Raw genomic sequence first — 24,276 nt, forward strand, 5'->3', positions numbered from 1 at the left:
TAATTCAAAATCTGCTCTTACTTATATTAACAAACATTTTTATAGCATTTAAATGAAATATTTGAATTTTTTAAATGTGAGATTAATTTGGTGATCAGAGTCTTTAACGTTTTGCTTTAGCAAGAATGAAAAAAAGTAGAAAGTATTTGGTAAACCACATCCATATATATGTTTTTTTCTGAATGATTTACTTATTATTGAGCCATAGGATAACATATTTTCGTGGCTTTTGAAACGTATCTCCATAATGATATATAAGAGATTTGTTTCAGTTTATAATTAAGAAAGCAGTGAGCAAATTATTAGTTATTAAATGGATCCCTTTTAGTGCTAATATGGTAGCTATAGAATAAGTTAATGTTTGTTTGGTTAATATTTTTGGATAATAGGGATGAATACTTTTCCACATTTGTTTTTTAATTATAGTTTTTGAACTTTGAAGTACTTTTTAAAATACAGAAAAATCTGTATGCATTCTGTCCTGTTTTTCTGTTGTTTATTGCCTCTCCGTGTGTGTGTGTGTGTGTGTGTGTGTGTGTGTGTGTGTGTGTTTGAGAGAGGGAGAGAGAGAGAGGGAGAGAGAGAGAGGGAGAGAGAGAGAGAGAGAGAGAGACAAACAGACAGGCAGGCAGGCAGACAGGCAAACACAGAGACAGAGACTAACAGGCAGACAGACTGGTTTTCCCCCAGTAATTCCAGGTGGATATTTATTCTGTTTAAATGTCATTAAAGAACCAACCACTAGCACCACACTATTAGTTCTTATTTGAGAGGTGGCAATACGCAAGTAGGAACCAATTTCAATGCCTTTCTTGATGTCTCTTTCAAACTCCCAAAGTTAAATGCATTAAACATGTTTTCTGATAATGTTTCTCTTTTCCTCTTCATCAGTAATATTAATCACCTCTTTTAAACAGATTAACACTTCATTTGGCAAAAAAATTTTTTAAATTACTAGACTGTGTGGTAGAATGACAGTGAGCAGGACTGGAAACATGCCTTGCTTACCTTGTGATTTGATTTCATGAAATTTTCATCCTTGACTTTGTGAGTTATAAATGCTTTTGGTAGTAACATTGCCCTTGGAAAAGTAGCGTGATAATTAAATAAGTTGTGGATGTAACTTCCTAGTGCATTGCCTGGTTTATTAGCTGGACAGATCTGGCCATTTCCAAGGAGCAATGTGAGATTCCTAGTGGGCAAGTAGGAATCTGCACATGTACTTGGCTGTAAAATTCCATAGGTGTGGAGAATTGTGTTTTCCATACTTGTCACTAGAGTCATAGCAGAGGTACCTATAACAAAAGACCGATTAACAAGAGAAAAACATGCAAATGTATCTAATAGGTTTTTAATAACACAGAGGAGCCTTTATAAGGCACTGAAGACCCAGAGAGTCAGGCAAACCCGTGTATTTCTTATGCTAGGTTTGATGAGGAGTGGACAGTCATGGAGAAATATGTTTACAGGACAAGGGGATGATCTAATGGCAGTAAATAGGGAAATTAGCAAGTGTGTTTGTTCAGATTCTTCTTGGCATCTCTGTGTCTTCGGTTCCTTTCCTCTGGGTATTGGGAAGGTGTCCATGGTCTCTTGAATGAGGGTCACATGGCCTGCTTCAGGGGAAGCTCAGAAAATTCTTCCTAGGATTTATGGGTGGAAAGACTGGGATAAGGCCAGAGATACCTTTCCTTTTCTGCAGTTTTCACAAATGCCAGGGTGCTATATTTTAGGGTACCATGTACTAAACACCGTCAGTTCTGTACGTCATTATAATTTTCTTCTAAATTACTTCTCCTTTACTCTCCCGCCCCAAGTCTCTCATAGTGTGATATAATTAAATATATATTTGGTCTTTGTTCCAGTTCCTGACACAGAGCTTCTGAAACCCTTAGAATTTCCTGAGAAGTATTTTTTATTGTTTACAATGAGCCCCTTTTTACCATATCTGAGGTAACTATTGGTGGGCCCCTGGATAGTTTCAGGTAGGGGCTGGTAGCCAGCAAAACCAACCATGTGATTAGATAACTTGCTAATACCTACTTAATATTTTTTTTTTTACCCTATTACCATAATCACATACATTTTAAAAATAACAGATTCACTTTTTCTGAAATTTGTTGTTGCATTCTTAAGGATTAAACCAGATAGTGTTATTAGCAAAATGTTTTTATCAAAATTAGTTACTTTAAGTACTTTGATAGTTTGGCAGAGGCAGAGATTCTTTATTAACAATGTTAGCTGTAGGACAGGTCGAAAGAGGGAATAGGATAATAGAAATATATGTATGTTCCTTTAGAGGATATGTCCTTTCTATATCTTTACTCCTCTGTGTCCCTCTTTTATATCACTACTTCTCCATCCTTACATGCAGAACTCTAATAGTGTACTGGAAAGACCATTAGACCAGGAATCCAAAACACCTGCATTCTAAACACTGCAAGCTTTAGTGGTTGAAGAATCAATCATAATTGTTTCTGAGCCTTGATTTCCCGATCCATGCAAAGGGAGCTGATATCTGCCTTTCCTGTCTCACAGTGTCAAATTGAACATTGTAATGGTGAACGGGAAAGTCCTTTGCCCAAGATATTCAGAACTGTGGCAATACGAGGAATTAAAGTTAAAAAGTATAAACTACTGACTTGAAATTCATTCAGGCTAGTGGAATTACCCAAGTTCAGTTGAATAGCGATACTGGATGTCACTTGCTAAGGGGCATGTGTTTCTTCTCTCCTTTTAGTTTTGTGGACGTTCTGCCACTAAGTTTTACTTAGGGAAAATGGAAGCCAGAATTCTGTGACATTTGTTCCTGGCAGACGATTAACTGTATCTAGTTTAATTTTCTAAATTAGCTTGAAGCTACTTACACATGCATGACTCAAAAGAAATTTATATAAGTATATTAAAAAGTGATCATACATCAAGAGGGAAAAATCACAAAGGAAAATTTTAATGTACTGAAATTTTGTTTATATGTGGTCCACTTTATTAAGCACCACAAAATTAAAGGATGGAGTAGGAAAATATTTGTAACATACAAAAGAGAGAAATAGTGAATTTCCCTAATATGGCAAACACTTTCCTAGATCATTGAGAAAAAAAATAACTGATGGAAAAATGAGTAAAACAGTTGAAACCTATAAAAAAATACAAAGTCAATAAACCTGTGAAAATGTTCACCCTTTATTAATAATTCAAAAATGTGAAATAAAACCAAGTTATTTATTTTTTAGAGACAGGGTCTCTGTCACCCAGGCTGGAGTGCAGTGGGTGTGATCATGGATCATGTAACCTCCAACTCCTGCTTTAGCCTCCTGAGTAGTTGGGACTACAGGTGTGTGTCATCACACCCAGCTAATTTTTAATAATTTGTTTTAGAGACAGGGTATCGCCATACTGTCTAGGCTAAGAGACTATTTTTTTCCACATCATATTAGTAAAGATTAAAAAATATGCCACGAAACATGGTGTCCATCTCTTCTGTTTCTGGTGAAGTTATAGAATGATCAGTCTTTAACTGGAATAGTTTTACAATCTATAACATTTAATATAATTTATGAAACTTTGGTCAAACCATTTTACTTTAATAATTCATCCTAAAAAACAGCTGTGTATTTAAAAATCATAAAGTTGTACATTTCAACATTCTTTAAAATAGTGTAAAATTTATTTTATTAGATGGGACACAATCTGTGTAGAAAGTCATTAGTCAAGAGTTTTGTGGGGTTTTGAGTTTCAAAACTAGATTTTCACACTGGTACAAATTTAAGGCAATTTGATGATGCATGTGACAGCAATTCATTAGCTTCTGATAACATAAGATTGGTGTAGACACCAGAATATTCAACTTTTACAGGTTTACTTAGCTGTGAAATGAAATATCACTGCTGGCCACATATGCTGTGGAAGATTTTACAAAATCAAATATTGGCCTGTGGGTCAAATTTTTATTTCACTGAAGCTCTCAGAAAATTGAATTTATGCTTTTGACAGGTCCAATTGCTGTTTGATTAGGACTTTCATCCTTAAAACATGGCTGTGGCAAGGGAATTCTCACTATCTTTTATATCCCCGAGGAAGTGCCAGTACAGTTAGAAGTCATCTGGCTGAGATTTCTCTTTTTTTCCATCCACAGATAAAGGATCACAGATATCCACTAATCTTTGGTTCCAAAGTGTTTACTAGGGTTGATTGAGAGTTTCTGTTCTGTTTTGTTTCACTTTGTTTCATTACCACCCACCCCAATCCCATGTTTGCCAAACAATCACCTACATCTCCTCTAGAGTTCCTATTCATTTCATGGCATTGGACCTGAGTGTTTTTTGTGCTCAGTCCTTTTCAACGTTTTGGTTCTGGAGTGACAATTTGATTTCATTTCCCCATCCCCTTGGCAGCCTTTTTTAGCAAGCTCCTATGCTCTTTATATATTTTTTTTTTGTTTCTTATGGATTGGAAAAGGAAGGAAGAGAAGGCAGGAATATCAAAGCACCTTTAGATAGTTGGAAAACCCTCCTAGGAACAAGCCCAGCGGCTTGTTCCTGTTAATCCCAGCTACAGGAGAAGGCAGGAGGATCACTTGAGGCCCAGAGTTCAAGATCAGTCTGGACAATATAACAAGATCCCTTCTTTAAAAAAAGAAATTAGCTGGGTGTAGTGGTGCTTGCCTATAGTCCCAGCTATTTAGGGGCTGAGGTGGGAGGATTGCTTGAGCCCTGGAGTTCCAGGTGAGCTATGATTGTGCCTGGGCCACAAAGCAAGACTGTCTCTAAAATAAAATAATTTAAAAATTTTAAAAATACTGCTAGCTGTTATCCAAGAGAAAAGGCTACCTTTATAGTAAGTCAAAAGTAGGTTTCTGTTTATGCAAAGCTTTAATCTGAAATATGCATGTGGATAGTTCATTCCAAGAGGATTTTCTGAGATTTCCTGTTTCCCTGCTACAGGGCCCACTCCTTATTATAATCTGATATAGATCTATATATTACCTGTGTAGTAACTCTGAAAATTGCACCTTTAGTCCCTTTATTCTTTCTGCTAAAATGTTTCCTTGATCTTTCTGATCCAATTATAGGAGTCATCTGTGCCCTCTCCCTACCTTACCCTTCATTGAATCCAGAATGGTTTGGTAGAGTCATGGTCATTCTAATCTCTCTCATGAGAAATAATTAGAAATAATTATAAAGTCTCCTTTCCTTATAATTATCCCATCTGGTGACAATGTATCTTTATCTTTTTTGTACTTTCCTCATATAAAAGCATTACTTTGAGGTGTTTTCCTGAATTTCTGTATCATTTTTTTTCCTTTTCTTTTTAAGATGGAGTCTTGCTCTGTAATCCCAGGCTGGAGTGCAATGGCACTATCTCAGCTCACTGAGATCTCCGCCTCTCAGATTCAAGCAATTCTCCTGCCTCAACCTCCCAAGAAGCTGGGATTACAGGCACCTGCCGCCATCCCTGGCTGATTTTTGTATTTTTAGTAGAGACAGAGTTTCATCATGACATCAAGTTTTCTACCTGCCTTGGCCTCCCAAAGTGCTGGGAATACAGGTGTGAACCACCACGCCTGTCTGATTTTTCTTAATTATTCACAATTAAAGCAGTTGAGAGATTATCAGAGTAATTATATCTTATAATATTTTTGCTGCATTGAATATATTTTCCAAATAATGTTTTCTGTGAAATAGACCATTCAAATGCTGTGAAATGTGTGGTTTCCTTTTAGGATGAATTAGAGGTAGCTAGTCTGAGGAGGTAAATAGTTATTGCGGTTGTCGTACTTAGTTGAAAATGAAATGACCATTCATTTAGAGGTGTTTCTTCACTCACTCTTGAAATTACACCAAAATACAGTAAAGATAATCCCCCCATGTAAAACCACATATACAAAGAGAACAGGAGAGGACCAACAAAATTTTAAAACTTGTCTGATTTAAAGGAGACCCCAGAGCACTGAAATTCAGTCTCATAGAGTGAGAAGCCACGAAGCAACTCCACTGGCCCAGGGGAAGCCCCCATAATCTCAATAATTGATGGTAGTTACATGATATTCCTGAAAAGAGGAGAGAAGGGGTTGAAAACAAGCATTGGTTGAAAGTCTGTTTAAGATATGGTTAGGGCTTCAGATCTTCTCCCCCAAACCTTGTAGCAGGGCAATTGTCCCTTCTCTACTCTGGCATAAAACTGTATGGAAGAAGTAAGCGGGGCTAGGCATGGTGGCTCATGCCCATAATCCCAGCACTTTGGGAGGCTGAGGCAGGCAGATCACCTGAGGTCAGGAATTTGAGGGCAGCCTGGCCAACATGGTGAAACCCTGTGTCTACTAAAAATATAAAAAATTAGCCAGGCATAATGGCACACACCTGTAGTCTCAGCTACTCAGGAGGCTGAGGCAAGAGAATTGCTTGAACCTAAGAGGTGGAGGTTGCATATGGCCGAGGTTGCGCCACTGTACTCTAGGCTGGGCAACAAAGCAAGACTCTATCTCAAAAATAAAGTGGCAAGGGGGATGGATCAGAGGATCTGATTAAGTGATGCCACACATGTTTGAGTGTGGGTACTATATGGAAAATATGGAAATTGTGAAGATGGCTATAATAATTCCCATGTTCCTGTATATATATGTCTTTGCAATGCAACTTTGCCTCTCCTTACATCAAGAAGTGAATTCTATTTTCTTACTTCTTCAATTGGTGCCAGTTTAATGACTTGCTTTGATTAATAAATTGTGGTAGAACTGATGTTCAGGTTCTGGAGCCTAGGCCTCAGGGAGTCTTGAAGATTTCATCTTCACCTTGTTGGAACTGTGGGTCTATCATGTGAGGAAACCAAGTGAGTTTCCTTAGGGGTGAAAGATTACATATGTGGAACTTGAGACACTATTAGAGTCATTGGGAAAAATCTGTGATAGATATATTAAATATTAACCAAATGAGTAGGAATGGCAGCAAGTAGTCCTAAAAAATGTTCCATGAAAAAGGAAACACAATCACAGTGTACAGTAGACTCAGCGTTGTTCAACACTTGCATACTTGGAATAATTTAAAGATATTTCATAAAAATTGGATGATATAATTATACTGAGAGGACAGGCAGAGAGAGAAAGCTTTGCTGACCCAGAAGATCTTATTATTATGTTAAAGATCTAAGATAATATCTAACACAGTAAGAAGTCAATAGATAATTTTTAAAGTGTACAATATAACATTATAAACACAATAATTAAGAATATAAAGATGGCTAGGTGGGGTGGCTCACGCCTATAATCCCAGCACTTTGGGAGGCTAAGGTGGGTGGATCATCTAAAGTCAGGAGTTCGAGACCAGCCTGGCCAACATGATGAAACCCTGTCTCTACTAAAAAAATGAAAAGTTAGCCAGGTGTGGTGGTGCATGCCTGTAATTCCAGCTATTTGGGAGGCTGAGGCAGGAGAATTGCTTGAACCCGGCAAGTGGAGGTTGCAGTGAGATCGCGCCACTGCACTCCAGCCTGGGTGACAGAGTGAAACTCTGTCTCCAAAAAAAAGACCTATTTCAACTTTGGGGAATGATTCTGGGTATAGGTGGAGGATTTCTGGTTTTAGTTTTAAAGCATCTTAGCTGTGACTTATTTATTTATATCACTTTGATAAAAATAAGAGTTTAGCGATACTAGAATTTTTGCAAATGACAGATTGATTTTGCATTTGGTGTTTTTGATAATCATAGCCATAAGAAATATAATTGTTTACCTCTTCAACTTTGTCTTGAAATTTTCATTCACAGGGAAAGTTTTGCCAAAATACTTACAGGAAGTTTGGGGATAAATAGACAGTGTCAGAATATGGGCATTTTATAGATCTATGACTGGTTTCTACAACGAATTCATCTAAACTTAATTGACCTTTAATGTGAGGACCAGTGAGTCTTTTATGGATGAGAATAAAGAACTACAGTAAATAAAGGAAAAGCGAATGGAGTCTAATCTTGGATAATAAAAGAAGTTAAATTGTAATCACTGATTTGAAATAAAGAAATGATTTAGGAGTTTCAGTTATATTGAAATTAAAAAAACAATCAGTTTTAAAAGGAAGCATTTTAATTTTTAGTAGACATAAAGAAAAATGCTCAGAGAATAGTTATAAAAGAAAGTGCTTTGGACTTGAAGTCAAGAATGTCCAAATTTGAACTTTGGTTCTGCCTCTTACAGTTTTGTGACTTTGGTGGTGATGTTCAACTAACCTCTCTCTCAACATTAAGTTTTCTATCTATAAGACAGGGATAAAAACACTAAATTTACTAGACTATTATAAGAACTATTTAAGATTATGTGTGTAAAAGCTCTTTACTGCACACTGACAGCATTACATAAATGTAGACTCATTACGAACATAAATCAAATTTTATCTTAAGTTCTTCTTTTAGCACCAGTTGCCTCGTGTAGAAAGAAAAATATTTAGTATTGGAAACAGCAAGTGACTCAGATGTTCAATGACAAACAAACTTTCAAATGAACTCCATAGAAAACAGGGTTAGAGTAGGGAGAAATTTCTGTTTTACTGTATCAGCTCTGTCAAATAGGAAGCAAAACAGGGTGAAAAAGGACAGGAAAGAACATTAACCTATGTTGAACCTTCAGTCATACAATAAGCTTATAATTATAACTTAAATAATGTATAAAAATTCAATTATGTAACATGCAGGATTTTGCTGTTGGGAGATTAATTAAATGAGATCGGGGGTAGGGAAGGTTGGGAGTTGATGACTCTTACATTTCAATTCTCATTATTATGGGGTTTTAATGTATTTCACAAAGAGTCAATCCTTAATACTTCAATTTTGGTAGAAAGTAGATTATTTTTTCCATTAATTCTTCTACAGTGCTCAGAAATTTATGAACGTCACAGATTGCTTATTAATGTTTTTGCTAATTCAATGAATATTTTCAAATATGATTTATTTATTATAAAAGTCAACATTGTATTTTGAATTAGTAACATATTCTCTGCTTACCTGCAGTTAGCTCCATCACCTTGGTGAGGCAGTTGTTTTGTTGTTTCTTCATTGTGTGTGTGTGTGTGTGTGTGTGTGTGTTTAGATTACATGGGCTTTTGGTAGTCTACCTGAGTCCAGTTTAAGCCCTCTACATTTGTGAACAAATGGCTTTATAAACAAAATAATTGCAAAGTGAACTCAGTCTTCACATGACATGTAAACTTATTATCAATTTGGTTCTTTTTATTTTGTGAAAAATTATGTATCTTTTTCTAGCTCACAGCAGACAAATGAATGAGCTGCTCAAAGCCTGCCTGGGTCAGTAGAGTTCCTTGGAGGTATTGCAGTTTCATTTATTTATAGTCTTTTCAGGTAGTTTCTGGTAATATGGGCCCCTGAATAGAATAAGGATTATAAAATTTACTCAAAAGATGCATCGGCCACTATGCTACTCTGAAAAGAAAGAGAGCATTGTGTGTTCTTTTGAACTGACAAAAAGCAGCCATATAGGAGCACTTTCCCCTCAGTTTAAACAGATTGTTTAGAAAAACTAGATTTTATGAAACCATCAGTATTGAACCTAAACAATAATGGAATCTTTGAGAAAATGTAATTAAAATATGAAATACTAGCTCACAAAATCAGTGTGCTTTATCATTATTCATTTATATTTTTAAATGTCAATGTTAGATTGTGGGACTAAATGGATTTTTGGTCAAAATATCACATTTTTAATGTTGCTGTTTAATTAAAGAAATTATTTCTGAAGAATTTACTTTTCCCAGTGACAGTCAGTATATATTGTTCATGTAGCAAATTTGAGACTGACTCAATAATATTATTAATAGCATATACTGCCTTTTTGGTGCCACACAATGTTTTTGCCAATACTAATTAATTTAATCCTTATCACTCCCCTATTAGGTAGCCACAGAAAAGGTAAGTGACCTATGCAAAGTCCCACTATTAATAATACAGCCTACCTGATTTGAACACAAGGAATCTAGCTCTAGAATTCTCTGTTATACTAGCTACCTCACCTAGATTTTCATTTTCCTCCTTTGTGTTCCTGAATTACCAATCACCACTGCAGACTGCTCTGCTCAGTGGATGGTTCTATGAATAAACACACACACACACACACACACACACACACACACACACACACACATTTACTTAGAAATATTCTGTTTTGGTAGGGAATCATTCTTTTTCTGCATATATTTATGATCTGCAAACTTTAGTGTTTGTGTAGGAAATGTTAATTTTGCAGATAACTGCTAGCTTATAGTGATTGTATTTTTGGCAATGGATTCACATTGATAACTGATTTTATTTTATTGCTTCACAGAGAACATTTGTCTAATAGTATAGTTGAAGGGCTGTTTTTACTGATTCAATCTAAAAGATGCATAGAAAGATTAAGATCATGGTCATTCTCCAATGATAAAGGCACTGTGACACATAGTAACCCCAAACACTGCTATTTAGGTGCTTTGCACTGTGTCAAGAATGCTAAATCAGTAAATGTCTTTTTACTGTGGAGGAACATAGTTCATGAAATTTCAGGTACTCTACTAGTATTCTGTTTTTCTTAGATGAATAATGTGACAACGGACTATTGTCTTGACATCATAAAGAAGTTTGAAGTTTCAGAAGAAAATAAGTTGAAAAATGTTCTTGGCATAGAAGGTAAAATAACGAATATTCTTAATTTCTCATTTCTTGATTCAGTCTGTTAAGTTAAATTCCAGCAAAATTTTTAGGAAAAGAAATCAGGAGATATCCATGGAATTATATTAATAAATAATTCAAATGAAACCTATGACACCAAATAAAACCCTGTCTATATATTTTCCTACAAAGCAAAGGCCGTGATGTTGCTATTTCTCTTACTTTTGCAACACCCATAAGCATTTTCCACTTCAAGCAAGTCTACCTGATACTACTATGTGTGATGGATGCCATGACATATTTGGGCTTTCCTCAACTGGCTAATTTTTGGAAATAGCCTCAGCCTGATAATTTCATGAAGGGAAATTCAGTCCTAAAATAAGTTCTCTCAGAGACTAGTGACTTGCCATGTTTCTTTTTTTCTTTTCTTTTCTTTTCTTTTGAGATGGAATCTCGATCTCTTGCCAGGCTGAAGTGCAGTGGTGCCATCTTGGCTCACCACAACTTCTGCCTCCCGGGTTCAAGCAATTCTCCTGCCTCAGCATCCCAAGCAGCTGGGATTCAGGCATCCCAGCTAATTTTGTATTTTTACATGTTGGTCAGACTGGTCTTGAACTCCTGATCTTGGGTGATCTGCCTACCTCGGCCTCCCAAAATGATGGGATTACAGACATAAGCCACTGTGCCTGGCTGCCATCTTTCTTTTAAAATGATAGCAACTGACTGTTTTCCTAATTGGTAGCTTTGGAGAGGCTGTTGGAACCAAAAATCTCATTAATTCAATGACTTCATTTTATAGTTGAGGAAAGTAAGGCTCAAACAAGTTAAATAATTTGCTCACAGTTATATACTCAGAATCTAGCTCCTGGAATGTTAGACATAAGTAATATGGTAGAAATATAGCTACATGTCTATACATGTATTTAAAATATGCAGAGAAATGCTATGCAGGCTGCCACCGAAGAGGAGAATCTTTGAGGTAGAGGAGATGATCTTTAATGAAAGATCAGCTGCCTACAAGAGCATAAAAAGTCATGGTTTATCTCACCAGTTTTGACTCTTGGCCCCCTCATTTATCCTGCTCCCAGATCACTGTGGACAAGGTGGTTTTAATACCATCTGTTTACTTCCTGGGGTGGTAAGTAATTAAAATGAAGAGGAATATTTTAAAATCTTAGATAATTAGCAGGATATGGTGACTCACACATGTAATCCCAGCACTTTGGGAGGTAGAGGGAGGGGGATCACCTGAGGCCAGGAGTTTGTGACCAGCCTGGCCAACATGGTGAAACCCTGTCTCTACTAAAAGTACAAAAATTAGCTGGGCATGGTGGCACACACTCATAATCCTGGCTACTCAGGAAACTGAGGCACAAGAGCCGCTTGAGCACAGGAGGTGGAGGTTGCAGTGAGCGGAGATCATGCCACTGTACTCCAACCTGGGCAACAAAGTGAGACTCTGTCTCAAAAAATAAAATAAAATCTTATATCATTAAAAACCGTTTTAAAAGAAACCAGAGATGATAAACTAACTTGGGCCTTTTCTGTGCTAGGAAATGAATCTTTTCCTTGGTAGGGCTCCAAAAAATGGAATTAAATGTGGTTTCCTAAGTTATGGACATAAAAGTTGTCATGAAGAAATTAAATCTCAGAGGATATTTCCAAATATATTTTACCAAATGATTTTTGAAGACTTGAATAATTCACCCTAATAATTATTCTATTTAGGTACTTGTGAGCCATTAATATATTTATTTGTTATATTAATGAAAACCTCTTTTACCGAGCCATTATATTTTGAAAGATTGTAAAAAAATGGATAGGGTTTTCTAAATAATCTTTAAGGACTATTTCAAAGTTATAAAATGTGCCAGCCATTAGCAGCATTTTTTCAAACTGATTTGATTGTCAAATAATTACACCCTGAATTTAGGCAGTGTTTAACTTTTGAGGTCTACCTTAACTATGGTACTGACTTTATTGTTTTTTAGATGAACTTAATAACCTGTCAATTGCTGGTTGATCAGGGCATCTCTTGGTATAACATGGCTTTATCATGGCATCAGTCACCCTGCACAAGCATAGCTTGAGTTCATTCATCACTAAATGGCTTGGCCCCTCTTCCACCCAGTCAAAATTCTTAAAAAGTCAATTTATATATATTTTTAGGTTATATTTAAAAAGCTATTCCTAAAAGTCATATTTCATATTTTGACATTGTCTACTTGACTGTATTAGGCTATTCTTGTGTTGCTATAAAGAAATACCTGGCCAGGGCCAGGCGTGGTGGCTCAAGCCTCTAATCCCAGCACTTTGGGAGGCTGAGGTGGGTGGATCATGAGGTCTAGAGATCGAGACCATCCTGGTCAATATGGTGAAACCCCGTCTCTACTAAAAATACAAAAAATTAGCTGGGCATGGTGGTGCATGCCTGTAGTCCCAGCTACTCAGGAGGCTGAGGCAGGAGAATTGCCTGAACCCAGGAGGAGGTTGCAGTGAGCCAAGATTGTGCCATTGCACTCCAGCCTGGGTAACAAGAGCGAAACTCTGTCTCAAAAAAAAAAAAAAAAAGAAAAGAAAGAAATACCTGGCCGGGTGCAGTGGCTCATGCCTATAAACCCAACACTTTGGGAGGCCGAGGCAGGTGAATCACCTGAGGTCAGGAGTTTGAGATCAGCCTGGCCAACAGGATGAAACCCCATAAACCCATCTCTACTAAAAGTACAAAAAAATATTACTGGATGCAGTGGCACGCACCTGTACTCCCAGCTACTCAAGAGGCTGAAGCTGGAGAATTGCATGACCCTGGGAGGCAGAGGTTGCTGTGAGCTGAGATTGCACCACTGAACTCTAGCCTGGGTGACAGATCTTAAAAAAAGAAGAAAAAAAAAAAGAAATACCTGAGGCTACGTAATTTATAAAGAAAAGAGCTTTAATTGTCTCACATTCTGCAGGCTGTACTGGGAGCATGGTGCCAGCATCTGCTTGGCTTCTGGGGAGGCTGGAGGGAGCTTTTACTCATGGTAGAAGGTGAAGTGGAGGAAACACGTCACATGGCTTGAGCTGGAGCAAGAGCGAGAGTGGAGTGGAGGGGGCCATATACTTTTAAACAAACAGATCTCAGGAGAACTCATACACTGTTGCAAAGACAGCACCAAGCCATGAAGGATCCACCCTCGTGATCCATACACCTCCTACAAGGGCCCACCTCCAACATTGGGGATTCTATTTCAACATGAGATTTGGTGGAACAAATATCCAAACCATATGACTGACCTCAAGCAAATTTCTCATTGCTCCAGTTTTCCCCACAAGGGCTGTCCTGAGGGTAAATAAGTTAATCATTATGAACATTTTTTTTGACCCCTTTTATCCCTCTTAGAGCCATTAAGTATATATGCTTTGCAAGCTGTAGTAAGTTACTCTTTCTTCCAAAGGCTTCACGAACTTCATGCGTAGTCCTGCTTGTGACATATTTAACCCATTGCACCATGAAGTGTACCAAGACATGGATCAGCCACTCTGCAACTACTACATTGCTTCCTCTCACAATACATACCTGACTGGGGACCAGCTCCTTTCTCAGTCCAAAGTGGATATGTATGCAAGGGTGCTGCAAGAGGGCTGTCGCTGCGTGGAAGGTACGTGCAGTTTTTCTGAGCTCCGGTGTGTATTGGTGACCCTTTAATCATTCTGTTGAGTTCACTGTAATTAATGGAGACCTAAAACATGCTTTCACACTTATTAGTACTATTTTTCTGTCCACTGTAAAGTCAATCTTAACTCATAATTCTCTTTGGCTCCTTATTGTTCAATTAGGAGGGAGAGATATGTATTAGCAGTTGTGAAGCATACCTTTAGTTGCTGAGAAATCATGATGAAAATTAAAGACTTCCTAGAAAGATATTTTTAATTATGCAATTGCAAAAATAGTTTAGTATCTTTGTTTTTAAGATACTTTCATGGTCTATCAATTAGCCAACATTTATTAAATTTCTAGTGGGTTCCAGGTGGTGAGTATGCAGAAGTAAGTAAAATAAGAATTCTGTCTTCAGGGAGTTCACGGTCTAGTAGAAGGGATGAACATTTTTTAAAAATAGTATAATCCAGGCATGGTATTGTACACCTCTAGTCTTAGCTAACTGGGAGGCTGAGATGGGAGGATTGCTTGGGACCAGGAGTTCAAGGCTGCAGTGTTCTGTGATTGTGCCTGTGAATAACTATTGCATTCCTGTCTGGGCAACATAGTGAGACCCCATCTCTAAGAGATAGAGAGATGAAGAGATAGATAGATAGATAGATAGATTAAACAGTGTGAAAATTTCACCAGTTAGTCAATATACAATGATGTAGAAGTGGTGGTATGGAGAATGAAGTGCAAGGTATAACGTGATGAGAAATCAGTTAGACTAGGAAGGGAGCTAGGGGTCAGCTATAAAGGGTTTTAAGTGCTGTGGAGAGGAATTTCAATTTTAGTTTTTGGTAATAAGGGGCCAGTGAAGGGTTTTAATATCTCTAGTGATACGATCAGACTTGCAGTTTAGAAAGATTAATGACTTGGGCAACAATGTGAGAGGATAATTTTTAAAGTTTTTTTTTTTTTTTTTAATCATGGGTTTGTGGAGGGAGAAGAGAGGTGAAACTGGAGGCAGGAAGGTGGTGGGAAGGCTATCACAGTGAATCGAAGGGAGGATTACAAAATCTTGGACTAAGTGAGAAAGAGATGATTATAAGGATGCAGTATTAAAGAAGTAAACTTAGTGGAACCTGGTGAGAGAAAAGAATGAAAGGAATGAAGGGAGAGCTAGAAGGTTGGTGCCACCCCATACTGTAGGGAATCTTAGAGGAGAGCCTAAATGAGTCCAGTTTTCCATCTGCTGAATTTAGGGTGATTTGGTAACATGTACGTGGACATCTTTATTAGTCATTTGGATAACAATGTCTGAACTTAATGGAAGAATCTGGGCAAGATAAGGATTCCAAAATGCTGAACTTAGTATGTGGTAGTTAAAATCATGAAAGTGTACAAGATCACTTACAGAGAGAAGGGGAAAAGGGAAAGACCTGAGGACTTCAACGATCCAATGATTAGGAGTAGGAAGCGCGAAGAGAGCCAGCAAGGAACAGTGCAGAGAACAGGGGCACTTGGATCTAAAGGATGAAGGAGTTAGACAGGAATGGCGAGAAATGCCACAGCCAACAGAAAAGTAAAATAAAACTAAGTATCCAATTTAGCTGCATTTGTCAGCTGGGAATTGTTGGTGGCCTTTGCTGTGTAGGTTGGTGGAATGTTAGTGGGCAGTTGATTACCTGCTGTGGGTTGGTGACTGGACATTTTTCTGCATCCAAATGCTTGATCTACATGCTGTGGGGGCAGTTTTTAGACTTGGAAGTGGGGGAAATAATATAGATTTGTTTTCAGGTGGGATAAAAAGAACAAGAGATTTTTGAAAGGGTGCATGCCTGTTTTCTCAGAGAAGTAGGAGAGCGCATCATCCACTCAGTATAAAGTGAGTGGAGGTTGGCCACAGGGCTTAAGATCAGCAAATTGTTAAAGAAGTCATTAGAGAATGGGAAAGGAATTGACAAGGTAAGTCAGGGAAGACCAAGCTAATTTCAGAAACCGTCTTTACTGATTCAAAAATCTGGATGTTTAGACTCCCTCTGATCCCATCCCCAACAATACTCATCTGCTTAGATAGAGGAGTGAAGACAGATTATAGAATTGATCCAAGGCTCGGGATTTCTAGGTATCTTTAAGGTGTTGATGAGAGCTCTTATAAGTAACTGACAGGAGCTCCATGATTTTAGGAAAGGAAGTGAAAAGGATAAGGGGCTATAAAATAAGATTAAGATACTGGAAGACTCAAATAAATAGGAAAATGTAGAAAGTTGTCATTACACATAACAAAAATGAGAGCAGAGAGCTGTCATTGCAAAGGGATTTAGTTACAGGTGCTGACAATATCCAGATTGTGTCATGGGTGAGCATTACAGAAACAGAGTAAAGCAAGGAGGTCAGTGCTCAGGGATTAAATAGATCGCTACATGGTTTTTTAACTTAGACAGGAACAGATTGGAGATTAAAAACTCTTAACCAGATACTTAAGTATAAAAACAATGTGGCCAGGTGGAGTGGCTCATGCCTGTAATCCCAGCACTTTGGGAGGCTGAGGCAGGCCGATCACTTAAGGTCATGAGTTTGAGACCAGCCTGGCCAATGAAACCCCATCTCTACTAAAACTACAAAAATTAGCTGGGCCTGGTGGCGTGCATCTGTAATCCCAGCTACTTGGGAGGCTGAGGTGGGAGAATCACTTGAACCCAGGAGGCGGAGGTTGCAGTGAGCTGCAATCACACCACTGTACTCTCCAGCCTGGGTGACAGAGTGAGACTCCATCTCAACAACAACAAAAAAGAATACTATAGAAAAGGTGATTGGAAGATGCCAGAAAGGTATAGCTGGATGGAATAAGCTTCAAAGGAGAAGAGATTTTTTTAATGAGTATAGAAGAACAATCACTTAAAAGCAGCATTAAAGGCCTAGCTAATGCCTTCTGGTTTATATATAAATCTTCTGTGATTTACATAAAAGAGCATCCTTGGAGAAAGGATATTGTCTTCCAAGGTAAGCTGGTGTTTAGCCAAGGAAAGGAGGTTGAGGGAGAATTCTAAAAAGAGTCTGAAGATAAAAGGGAGTTTGTTTATGGTTAAATGGAGATGCCATGAAGCATAGGGAATTGTCTTTTGGTGGGGAGTGTGATGGGAGTCAGCAGTGGGATGACTGTTTGTCCTAGGCATGGTGGGAAGTGTAGGGCAAATGAATAAAGCAGTAGGACAATGAGATAAGACTGCTTAACTGGAAGTACCTTTCTTTGTCAGATAGTTTCTAGCTTGAATTTTCTGCTACAAAAGTGACAGTAATGTTATTAAGATAAATCAACATGCTTAAAAAATAGGTATTAAAAACTACCTGCATGCAGAAGCATTAGGATGACTACAAAATGAATCGTCTGGAAATTTGTGTCTTTCAACAGTAGTTTTGCAATAGTTGCAGAGAATACATATGAGCAATAGTGATTAACAATTGAGTAGCTTGAATAACTGAATAATGAAGATGCTATAAAATATTAACAGGAAGAAAATCCTTTCAAGCAATAACAGTTCTTGAGGTGACATTCTCTCTCAGCCATTATTCAGCCCTTTGTTTGCTCAGCACTCAACAAGTTTCACATATCTGGCATACATAGAGATGCCCTGGGTATACAGCCTCATCAGATTCACACTGATTGCCTATCCTTGTAAATGGTGACATTTTATTGAAGGTCAAGTATGGAAGATGATGTTTAGTGACTCTGTGAAGTAATAGTCAACTCTAGACAATTTTACAACTTTGTTACTTCTGTCTCTTCTGCTCTATTTCTTTTGCTTTTCAGTTCCTTCAGATACCCAGGCTTCTCTTTTTGGTTAACTTGTCCAAAATCAGTATCCTACCCAAGCCTAACGATGTTTCTGTCATTAATTCCTTATACTGACTCAAAACTTCTAATCCTCCAGGTTTGTTTGGGATATTAAGAAGTAAAGTTATCTGATTAACTTAATTTATGATAAAGTACACATTATTTTTAGTTGTAGTTTTTCCAGTAGTCTTTTAATTCTAAAATGGGAGCTTTTAGAAATTGTATGCAGTAGATGACATTGAACAAGAGCCTTCTCTTGTACCTTCTTACTTCCTGTTTTCCAATCACTGCTGTAATACAAAGAAGCTACTTGGCTCTGTATGTCCAAAAGGTTACCTTCTCCAGATACTTGTACAAACTGAGACTATGCACAGCTATGGTGTAATTTTAAAGGATATGCAGTTTTTTTATGTGCTCCCAAATATCTTCCCCACCAGTTTGCATCAGTAAATTCTTTCCCTAGTATTTGGCTTCAAGTTATTATTAGAATAATCTAGAACTGGACCGTGAAAGTTGAACTACTATTTCTGGAATGTTTTTCTTAAGGAGAATAATTATATTTATATCAGAGACTTGGTCAGTTTTGCATTTGACCTATTTCTTTTTGTTTGTTCATTTTGTTTTTGTGTATTTGACCTATTTCTTATTGGAAATTGTGGTTGTCACCTTGGATTTGAATGTATTGTAGGAAGGAAAAGAGGAACTATTATGATTTTAGCACCTTTAATGGGGTAGGTCCTGGCTAACTGTTTTCCATGCATTCTCATTTAATTCTTCTAACACCACCAAGAAAGATGGAATAATCTCCTCTTAAGAGATTCAGCTCAGAGTTAAATAAATGGCTTAAGTTCCCCTAGTTAGGAAGCATAGAAGCTGAGATTTGAATCCAGGTTGGTCTGACTCTCCAACTGCACTGTTCTCCAGAATGTCTGTGTATTTTTAGAGGAGCAAGCATTGAATGACATGACTAGCCCTAAGGAATTGAATGAGGCTGTCAGGTCACATAAGGAGGGCTAGAGAAAGTGAGGAGCACCATATAGAGGGGATGTTGGCATAAAAAGGGGAATTTGTTTTGTTGATTATTAGGCCTACCACCTAAATATTTAGATGTTCCTGAGGGCTTAGCATTTGGTAACATGATTTCTGTGGTCCTCCTAACAATTTTGCTGTCAGCCCTGAGATTTGAAGACCTTAGTTCACATTTGAAGTATGGTAGTCTCCTCTCATCTGTGGTTTAACTTTCCATGGTTTCAGTTACCCATGATCAGCTACAACCCGAAAATATTAAATAGAAATTCCAGAGAGAGATGGCCGGGTGCAGTGGCTCATGCCTGTAATCCCAGCACTTTGGGAGACCAAGGCAGGTGGATCATGAGGTCAAGAGATCAAGACCATCCTGGCCAACATGGTGAAACCCCATCTCTACTAAAAGCACAAAATTAGCTGGGCGTGGTGGTGTGTACCTGTAGTCCCATCCACTTGGGATGCTGAGGCAGGAGAATTGTGTGAACCCAGGAGGCGAAGGTTGCAGTGAGCCAAGATTGCACCACTGTACTCCAGCCTGGCAACAGAGTGAGACTCTGTCTCAAAAAAAAAAAAAAAAAAAAAAAAAATTCCAGAGAGAAACAACATATAAGTGTTAAGTCATGTACTATTCTAAGTAGTGTGATTAAAATCTCACACTGGCCTACTCTGTCCCTTCTTCACTATAAGAGGAAAGGTGAGTACAGTAAAGTAAGATATCTTGAGAGAGAGAGAGACCATATTCACATAAACTTTTATTGCAGTATAATTATTCTATTTTACTATTAGTTATTGTTAATCTCTTACTGGACATAATCTATAGCTAAACTTTATTATAGGTGTGTATATATAGGAGAAAACAATAGTATATATTTGTTTGAAATAGTATATATATATTTGAAACTAAAGTACTCTGCAGTTTCAGCATCTACTGGGAGCTTTAGAATTTATCTCCTGAGGATAAAGGGCTACTCCTGAATACCTAGTAGCATTTTATCTACCTTGTGGCCATATGAAGGTAATTTTCTTAAACAGCTGCAATTAGAATTTAAAGAACCTAATTTATAGAACGTAGCTGGTCATGGATCGAAATTTCAGGTCCCACAGTTGTTTTTATGAAACAGCTTTTGCCAAGTATAGCCCTTGAAAGGTGAAGAAGAATGATTCTATACAGTGTTTTCATGCTGTTGTGACCTGGAGACTCTCTTTCCTTTCAGGCTTCTATTTTGGTGATGTTATGTTTTCCATCCCCATTAGTTCAGCTGCAGTAATGTCCTCAGTCAGGATATGTACAGAGAGCAATAAGTCTTTTTGGTGAGGTGGGCTTGTCAGCAAATCAAATTGATAACATTTTTACATGGCCTTCTATGCACTTGATTTTCAGCCTGAGTTGCCTAATAAATATGGATGTTCTGTCCAGGGGATTTTCATTCTCATTATGGAACTGATGTTGCATTGCTGTTGTAATCGGTTTATGACTTCTCCAGTTATCTCTGTGAGTGCTATCAGAGTGGAACGTCTTTAAGCTCCATTATGAAAAGCTGTCGTGTTAGCTACGTGGCCTTCAGAATGGCCAAGTCTTTGTTGGAGTTGCTTTGCTTTTGGGGGTCTATAATGTGTAACCTGATTGAAAAATGGGCCCTGGCTCTTTTATGAGCAGGGGAATTGGATAGAAGATTTCTACCTTATAAATTCCCATTTACAGCATTAGCACTTACAGGAAACTTCACCTGGCCACGAATGCCACATATTAAGATGTCAGTATCATTTTGGAATGTTGTTACCTTCATCTCATAGACAAGTGATGAAATTAGGTATAAAAAGTGAACATTAAAAAACCTCCCATCTTCAAGTATGAATGTTCTGCTTATGTTGTAAATACTAACCAAAGAGTGCCTTCTTTCATGACTGGTGTCGTTTTTAAAAGCTATTTTGGATGTGGACACAATAAGCAAATCAGGTAAGGTATTGCTTTGTCTTCTTTGCATTTTTTTGGAAAAGCTATTAGTTCTGGAGAATTCTGTTATGTCTTTTCTTCTCCAAGATGAAACCACAAAACAGAGTAAAAATTGTTAAAATTATATGTTATTTGAAAACATCTGTTTTTTTCCCCCAAAATTATTTCAGGAGACCAAGACTGTCAAGTGCATGGAAAAATACAGATGATGCTTCTCTTGTGAGATGTTGTTGACACATTTGACCTCATTTGCAGGCTCAAAGGAACAGTAGACACTCTCAGATAGGATCTCAAAACCTTTGGTTTTCTCAACAGCATCTTATCCTTAAACATTGTTTCTAGCATTCCTGTGGTATCAACGGTGAATGTTTTTTCTTCTTTTATTTTTCTCCTATAGGGATATTTGAGCAGCCAATGTTTGGTGGATTAATATAGATAACTGTATTAGTTGGGGTTCTGCAGAGAAACACAACCAATAAGACACGTAGAGAAAGCAAGAGATTGAGATTCGTTGGTTGATTTTTAAGGAATTAGCTCTCATGCCTGTGGATGTTGGCAAATCTGAGATCTGTAGAGCTGGGAGCAGGCTGGAAACTTAGGTTAGACTTGATGTTGTAGTTTGAGTAGGGATTCCCAAGGGCAGAAGGCTGGAATTTAGGCAGAGTTTCTGTGTTGCAGTGTTGAGAATTTACCTTTGAAGGGAAACCTCAGTCTTTGCTCTTAAGGCCCTAAACTGGCTGGGCAAGGCCCACTCACATTGTCGAACATAATCTGCTTTACCCAAAGCCTGCTGATTTAAATGTTAATCATATTTTTAAAAATTTTCACAGAGCATATAGACTTGTGTTTGACCAAATCACTGAGCATCATAGCTAGGCCTCACTGACATGAAAAATTAACCATTGCAATCACATCATGATTATGGTGAACATTGTGAACATTTGAGAAGAAAACAGAGATACCATCTCCCAGGGTAATAAACAAAGCACACTTATAGGGAAGGTGCTACTAAAATAGAGAACAGATGTGGTTCGGAACTGCGTGGTCCTAATTTTGTTTTTTGAGACGGAGTTTTGCTCTTTTTGCCCAGGCTGGAGTGCAGTGGCACGAGCTTGACTCACTGCAACCTCTGTCTCCTGGGTTCAAGTGATTCTCCTGCATCAGCTTCCCAAGTAGCTGGGATTGCAGGTGCCCACCACCACACCCAGCGAATTTTTTGTATTTTTAGTAGAGATGGGGTTTTACCATGTTGGCCAGGCTGGTCTCGAACTCTACAGGCAGACTTCCTACAGGCAGACTTCCTTTTTTTTTTTTTTCTTTTGAGACAGAGTCTTGTTCTGTCACCAGGTGCCAGGCTGGAGTGCAGTGGTGCAATCTCAGTTCACTGCAATCTCCGCCTCCTGCATTCAAGCAATTCTCCTGCCTCAGCCTCCCGAGTAGCTGGGACTGCAGGCGCACGCCACGACACCCAGCTAATTTTTGCATTTTTTTTTTAAGTAGAGACAGGGTTTCGCCACGTTGGCCAGGAGGCTCAATCTCTTGACCTCGTGATCTGCCCACCTTGTCCTTCCAAAGTGCTGGGATTACAGGTGTGAGCCACCGCGCCCAGCTTACAGGCAGACTTTCAATCAGCATTCTATTATCCAAATTCGGCCTGCAGAAATGTTTATGTTTGACCCATATTGTGGTTTTAAAAATGGATTAATTGCCAGTATTTAAAAATTGGGAAAATTCACAGCAATAAAATCTAGACATTTTACTTTCCTCAGAAGATCTGGCAACCTAGGTTCTCATTCCAACTTAGTAATGACTGGCAGCAAGTAGTAGTTATCTTATTCAGGCACACATTTCCCAGTGAGCTGCTGCACTTACTTATGTTAACTGCTAGTTTCTTGGTGGTATTTGAGATGATGACCTCCTGCCATAAGGAAGAGTGAGATCCTGTGGGCTGATGAGGTTCTGTGAGGGATTCTAGTTTTGCCTTGATTAGGATTTAGATAAGCAAAATGAGAAGTGGATATGTCAGTCAACTTTAAAAGAAAGAAGCAAAGAGGTATGGAGGTGGGAATGTATGTGAGAAAATTTGCCTAACTAGAAGCACAAGCCTGTGAGATTGGGTGTAGGAGAAAGTAGGGCTGACCTGTCAGACAGGAGCTAGCATGGTAATTAAGGCAACACTGTCTTTTTAACAGTTAAACTTCAAATTTTCTTAAATTTGAAGAAACAGCTGAAGTTTATTTATGTGAAGTCCAAAATAGGTGTTCCTAGTGGATGAATCTCTCAAGCAATTTAGGCTTTTATCATCTTGTGGCTGTGCCGGCTTTACCACTTCTAAAGTCACAGCAGAAGAGGAAAGAGGATGAATGACTATGTAAGGCAGCAGGTTTCTGTCAACCAGACCTGAAGTGGTGCACATACTTTCTGCTCACATTTCACTGGCCACATCCCCCTGCAAAGGAAGGCTGGAAACTAGAGTCTAGCTGTGTTCCCTTGATAAAAGAAGAAACAGGTTTAGTGAACGACTAGCCAGTCTCTAGCACAAGAGACAGGGGCATTGGAGTTAAGCAAGCAAGAGCTACTGTATGATATAATGTATTTATTAATACATTAGCATATATTTACAGACTACTTACTTCTACGTGTTGGATGCTGTGCTATGCACCAAGTAGGCTTGTGAGCAAAGGAGCAATGTGGTGAAAGTAGTGTTTTGAGAAATTAGCCTGGGGGTGGAATATAAAACCAAGAGAAAGCAAATTCTAAGGCAGAGGGAGATAGTGAAAAACCTGTTGTCTTTCTCAGCTGAGAGCCAGTGAGATTGTGTGGGTAGAGAGCAATATTAATAGTATCAATAACACTCATAGTTACTATATGCCATGCAGTGTTACAAGCTACTTTACATGTACTTGATTGTCTCTCAGATTTGTGATGTAAGTGCTATTACTCTCCTTTTCTAGATGGGGAAATCAAGTCTTCAAATGATTGATTAAGCCCATTTGCCCAAATTCACATAAACCTTAGCAGGGCTTGAGGATTTGAACTTAGGCAGTTGATGTTATTTTATAACTACTGTCATATTAATGAAATGGAAATGAATCTAATGGAAACATTGTGAGAAGTGAACGGTAATGAAAACTATATTAATGATTTGAGAAGGACACCGTGACGTTCTAAAAGAACTTCATAACTTGAAGAA

General features: G+C 38.0%; 1 protein-coding gene across 15 annotated transcripts in view; it reads left to right on the forward strand.

Annotated features, from left to right (window-relative positions):
• The window catches only part of PLCH1 (phospholipase C eta 1), a 243,397-nt gene that overhangs the window by 158,053 nt on the left and 61,068 nt on the right, over positions 1–24,276 (forward strand). For all 15 annotated transcript variants that reach the window (XM_035278548.3, XM_035278549.3, XM_008983622.5 and 12 more), the window contains 2 exons: positions 10,568–10,661; positions 14,081–14,284. In XM_035278548.3, coding sequence (XP_035134439.1) covers positions 10,568–10,661; positions 14,081–14,284 — 298 coding nt within the window. The remainder of the gene's footprint in view (positions 1–10,567; positions 10,662–14,080; positions 14,285–24,276) is intronic.

The sequence above is a fragment of the Callithrix jacchus genome, chromosome 17, assembly GCF_049354715.1.
Source record: "Callithrix jacchus isolate 240 chromosome 17, calJac240_pri, whole genome shotgun sequence".
NCBI classification, from domain to species: domain Eukaryota; kingdom Metazoa; phylum Chordata; class Mammalia; order Primates; family Cebidae; genus Callithrix; species Callithrix jacchus.